At 49.0% G+C, this 5,654-nt stretch overlaps 1 protein-coding gene across 1 annotated transcript; it reads left to right on the top strand.

Annotated features, from left to right (window-relative positions):
- Positions 1-301: 301 nt before the first annotated feature.
- Positions 302-5,288, top strand: LOC111527823 (carcinoembryonic antigen-related cell adhesion molecule 19). The gene is given in 4 exon segments (XM_026452850.1): positions 302-756; positions 3,523-3,655; positions 4,109-4,205; positions 4,811-5,288. Coding segments are annotated over 2 exon segments (405 nt in total). The 5' UTR covers positions 302-756; positions 3,523-3,655; positions 4,109-4,150; the 3' UTR covers positions 5,161-5,288.
- The last annotated feature ends 366 nt before the right edge of the window (positions 5,289-5,654 follow it).

The following is a 5,654-nucleotide window of genomic DNA, read 5'->3' as shown; positions in this document are numbered from 1 at the left end:
AACCCAGGAGGCGGAGGTTGCAGTGAGCTGAGATCGTGCCACTGCACTACAGCCTGGGGGAGAGAGCGAGAATTTGTCTCAAAAAAAACAAAAAGGATTGAAGGTGGATTCTGAGGGTACTCTGACCCCATGAACCCAGCATGAAATCTTCCTGGCATTAAGGAACACGGAGGCTGTGGAGGATTGGAAATCCCTCCAGGGAAAACACACTTCTCTTGAGCAGGGTCACGAGGGGTGGGGGCAATGTGGGAGATGGGGCAAGTCCAAAGACAAGGTCAACAGCAATAATAATAACAATGACAGGCATTTGTTGCTTATTTGCCGGGCCTCTTGCATGCAGTTCTCCCAACATCCCTGTGAGGTGGTGATGCTTATCCCCATTCTCCAGCGGAGGAAGCTGAGGCCCAGAGAGGTGAAGTCATTTGCCACAAAATCCCCCAGCCAAATGGTAGTAGAACCAGGTTTTCAGCCAGACTCACTAGCTCACGGCAGAGCTGCCCTGGAGTCTGCAGCCATTCATTCTATAGCCGGGCCGCTCCATCCTTCAAGGCAGTTCAACGTCAAGATTCCTGATCTGCCTCAACCTGAGGCCTCTAGAAGATACCATCACCCCGGACAAGCTGAAGACGTGTGTCTGTCCGGAACACTCAGACACACACAAAGTGCTATGGATACGCCACACCCCGACCTAGCTGTCTCTTCCCGATGGACCTCACTGGGTACAAATGCCTGGCACCGCCTGACTCGGCTCCCAAGGTCAGCTCTCGCTCCCGAACAGAACTTTCTGAGATGATGATGGAAAAAATGTTCTCCATCTGTGCAGTTCAGTGGAGTAGCCACTGATCACATGAGGCTAGTGAGCCCTTGAAAGTGGCTAGTTTGAGGAACTGCATTTTTTAATGCCGTTAATTACTTTGAATATATATACACACATATATACATTTATATATACATATTTATACACATATATACACTTTTACATATATTATATATATATATATTCAATCAATTTTTTTTTTTTTTGGAGATGGAGTCTTGCTCTGTTGCCCAGGCTGGAGTGCAGTGGCACAATCTCCGCTCACTATAACCTCCACCTGTTGGGTTCAAGCGATTCTCCTGCCTCAGCCTCCCAAGTAGCTGGGATTACAGGCGTGTGCCACCACGGCCAGCTAATGTTTGTATTTTTAGTGGAGACAGGGTTTCATCCTGTTGCCCAGACTGGTCTCGAACTCCTGACCTCAAGTGATCTGCCTGCCTCTGCCTTCCAAAGTGCTAATATTACAGGCATGAGCCACCACACCTGGCCTATTCAATATTGTTTTTTGAGACAGAGTCTCACTCTGTCACCCAGGCTGAAGTGCAGTGTCATGATCAAAGTTCACTGCAGCTTCGACCTCCCAGGCTCAGCGATCCTTCTGCCTCAGCCTTCTGAGTAACTGGAACTACAGTTGAAAGCCACCAAGCTTACCTAATTTTTTAAATTTCTTTGTCTGTAAAGATGTCCTACTATGTTGCCCAGCCTGGTCTCAAATTCCTGGGCTCAAACAGTCTTCCCACCTCAGCCTCTCAGAGGGGTAGGATTACAAGTGTGAGTTACCTGTGCCTGGCCTAAGTTTATATGTAAATAGCCACATATGACTAATAGCTGTGATATTAAACAGCAAAACACTAGCCCCTCCGTCACCCAAGCTCTGTTGATCCAACCAACAGAGCATAGTTGATCTCTCCCACCTCCCAGCCTCACACACACATGCCCCACGCCCTCCTTCCTGCCTCCACTCACCCAGGATACTGCAACCTCCTCAATATGCCTTGATGACTATCTCAGCCTCCACATCCTTGCATTGCTGTTTATGCTGCCTGGTGCACCTCGGGCTGCCTCACCCCATCATCTGCCTCATTTCTACTCTTACTCCAGGTCTCAGCTCAGATGCCCCCTCCCCCAGAAAGCCCTCCCTAGCCCTCAGGTTGAATGAGGTGTGTCTCCTTGGGTTCTCCCAGACTTCTGGGCTCTTCCATCTCAGCCCTGATCACCCTGGATCATAACTGTGTGAGAGGGGTCTGCCCCCCACACCCTACAGGACTGTGTGCCCTACTGTGGACAGAGGGCAGAGCAGAGATGGTCTCAATCATCACTGTGTCACCAACATCACCCAGCACCCACGACTGGGCCCTGGGAGTGTGTGCTGGAATGAATGGAGAATGCTTTCTATAAACTAGGCTAGGCCAGGTGTGGTCGGTCACATCTGTAATCCCAGTACTTTGGGAGGCAAAGGTGGGAGGACCACTTGAGCCCAGGAGTTCAATACCAGCCTGGGGCAATATAGTGAGATCCCATCTCTACAAAACATAAAAAAATTGGCTGGGGATGGTAGCGCACAACTGTGGTCCCAGCTACTCAGGAGGCTGAGATGGGAGGATTGCTTGAGCCCAGGAGTTGGAGGCTGCAGTGAGCAATGATCATGCCACTATACTCCAGCCTGGGCAACAGAGTGAGACGCTGTCTTAAAAAAAAAAAAAAAAAAAAAAAAAAAAAAAAAAAAAAGTAATACACTTGGAGTAAACATGATCCAGAAAAGTACAAAACATACACTCTGGGGCTAGGTGAGGTGGCTCGTGCCTATACTGCTAGCACTTTTGGAGGCGAGGCAGGAGGATCATCTGAGATCAGGAGTTTAAGACCAGCCTGGCCAACATGGCGAAACCCCATCTCTACTAAAAATACAAAAATTAGTCAGGCATGGTGACGCATGCCTGTAATCCCAGCTACTCAGCAGGCTGAGGCAGAAGAATCGCTTGAACCTGGGAGGTTGCAGTGAACTAAGATTGTGCCACTGTACTCCAGCCCGGGCGACAGAGCGTCCCCCCGCCAAAAAAAAAAAAAAACCACACTCTGAAAATACAAAATATTCTTGTAATTACATGTGACATATTTAAATGGTAAGACAACCAATGTTCATGAATGGAAAGACAGAGCAAGACCCTGTCTCAAGAAAAAAAAAAAAAAAAAAAAAAAAAAAACAGGCCAAGCATGGTGGCTCACGCCTGCAATCCCAGCACTTTGGGAGGCCAAGGTGGGTGGATCACCTAAGGTTGGGAGTTCAAGACCAGCCTAACCAACATAGAGAAACCTCGTCTGTACTAAAAATACAAAATTAGCTGGGCGTGGTGGCGCATGCCTGTAATTCTAGCTACTCAGGAGGCTGAGGTGGGAGGATCGCTTGAACCCTGGTGGCAGAGGTTGTGGTGAACTGAGATTGCGCCACTGTACTCCAGCCTGGGCAACAAGAGTGGAACTCCATCTCAAAAGAAAAAACAAAAAAAAAAACTGAGGCTAAGAGCTTTTTTTGTTGTTTTTGAGACGAAGTCTCGCTCTGTCACCCAGGCTGGAGTGCAGTGGCGCGATCTTGGCTCCCTGCAACCCCTGCCTCCCAAGTTCAAGTGATTCTCCTGCCTCAGCCCGTCCAGTTGCTGGGATTACAGGTGCCCACCACCACGCCCGACTAATTTTTGTATTTTTAGTAGAGACAGGATTTCACCATGTTGGCCAGGCTGGTCTCGAACTCCTCACCTCGTGATCTACCCACCTTGGCCTCCCAAAGTGCTGGGATTACAGGCCTGAGCCACCGCACCCAGCCTGTCTCAGAGCCTTCAAGTGAGTCAGCCACAGGTGAAATCCCACCTCTGTCTATTGGCAGACTTGCATCTTTTCCTGGGCTTCTATTTCCACATCTGTGCAATGGGAACAGTTATTTATGGTGGCTGCTGAATGAGGTAGTGTGTGTCTGAGCAAACCCAGGGGAATTGTTCAAACAGCAGCTGCTATGACTATTGCTATAGTGACTGCTGTTGTAGTCACGCTGAGTGAGACAAAGAGGTTGAAGAGGGTCAGGGGAGGAGTCCTGGGAAGTTCCCCAGTCACCCTGAAAAACTGGTTCAACCTCTGTCTGTGCTCACATCCCAGGGAGTATAGGTGGAGCCTCCAGAGCCCATGGACAGGGCATGCGGGGGCTGGGCCTGCCTCAGCAGTGTCTCTAAGGCACCCTGGGATTCCCCACTGAGCTGGCCTACTTCAGACAGCCAGGGCCCACCCCTCTGGCCCCCTTAGTGTCCAGCTCGTGGCCCCTTGGCATTTCCACAAGACGCCAAGATGGAGATTCCCATGGGGACCCAGGGCTGCTTCTCAAAGAGCCTTCTGCTCTCAGGTAAGGAGGAAATAGACCCTAAAGGCCGAGGGGAGAAATGGGGACTCAGCCCAGAGGTTGAAGTTTCCTCTTAGAAGTCAGGGAAGATTACCTGAGAAGATGAAATTAGAGTGAGATGGGGGAGGGGCAACAGACTCACAGCCTCATTGCCATTTTATCTATGGAATTTTCTATAATGTTAGGACCATGAAGTCAGGAATTTATGTATGTTTGGTTCCCTGCTATATCTCCAGTATCTAGAAATTGAAGGAAGTTTAGATGTGTTATATATAGTTGGTATTATGGCTTATATATTACATATGCCTGTAAGTATTGGTTGAATAAATGAATGAATGAATTCAGAGAGTCCATGTGTTTAGAAGCAGGCCACACAGCATCTCAAGGTAGAAAAACCGCTGGATCAATAGGATGGCAAATCTGTGGTATTCATGCCTGTGTTCCCACACCTGCACCCAGGACAGACATCACTAATCAATCCCAGCATTGTTTCCAATGAGCAGCACTCAAAGTCCTTGCTCCCCGCTGAAGATCTCTGTCTAGAGAGGAGCATGCCATGGTCCCTGGCAACACCCCTGATCTCAGCCCTTCCCTATAACTTCCCACAGCCTCAATCCTGGTCCTCTGGATGCTCCAAGGCTCCTAGGCAGCCCTCCACATCCAGAAGATTCCAGAGCAGCCTCAAAAGAACCAGGACCTTCTCCTGTCAGTCCAGGGTGTCCCAGACACCTTCCAGGACTTCAATTGGTACCTGGGAGAGGAGATGTATGGAGGCACGAGGCTATTTACCTACATCCCTGGGATACAACGGCCTGAGAGAGATGGCAATGCCAATGGTTCCATGCTGCTGCACCACACCCAGCCTACAGACATTGGCACCTACCAAGTAGCCATTACCATCAACTCTGAATGGACTATGAAGGCCAAGACTGAGGTCCAGGTAGCTGGTAAGTGTTAGGGTCTGGGGATGAGGTGAGGAAGCTAATGAGCCCTGAGCAGCTACCACGCACCAGGTGCTGTGCAAACACCATTTCATTTGGTCCTCTTATTCATTCACTCGACACATATTGAGCGTCTACTGTGTACCAGTCCCCAGAGATAGTCTTTAACCCTCACATGCATTAACTAATAAAATATCTATGAAATGCCTGCCTTGTGCCTGACACTGGAGAGTGTACCATCTCGTTTACCTTTCACATGCACTGGCATTAGCCACATTTTAATTGAGCACTTACTGTATGCCTGGTTGTGAGGAATGCACCCCTCAATCTTTATGTTCATAAGGCAAGTATTTACTGATGAATCCACTCGGGGCAAAGTGTGAGGGACAGGGTGGTGGACAATAATGACAGCTGGCATTTCTTGGGTGCTTGTGAAGAGCGAGGCACCATCTTAAAGCTTTTCCCTAAAGCATAGTTTCTCAGCTTCAGCACTACTGATGTTTTGTATTGG

The sequence above is a fragment of the Piliocolobus tephrosceles genome, unplaced genomic scaffold (genome assembly GCF_002776525.5).
Source record: "Piliocolobus tephrosceles isolate RC106 unplaced genomic scaffold, ASM277652v3 unscaffolded_41134, whole genome shotgun sequence".
NCBI classification, from domain to species: domain Eukaryota; kingdom Metazoa; phylum Chordata; class Mammalia; order Primates; family Cercopithecidae; genus Piliocolobus; species Piliocolobus tephrosceles.
The sequence above is the reverse complement of the archived record's forward strand: the minus strand, read 5'-3'. Positions and strand labels throughout refer to the sequence as shown.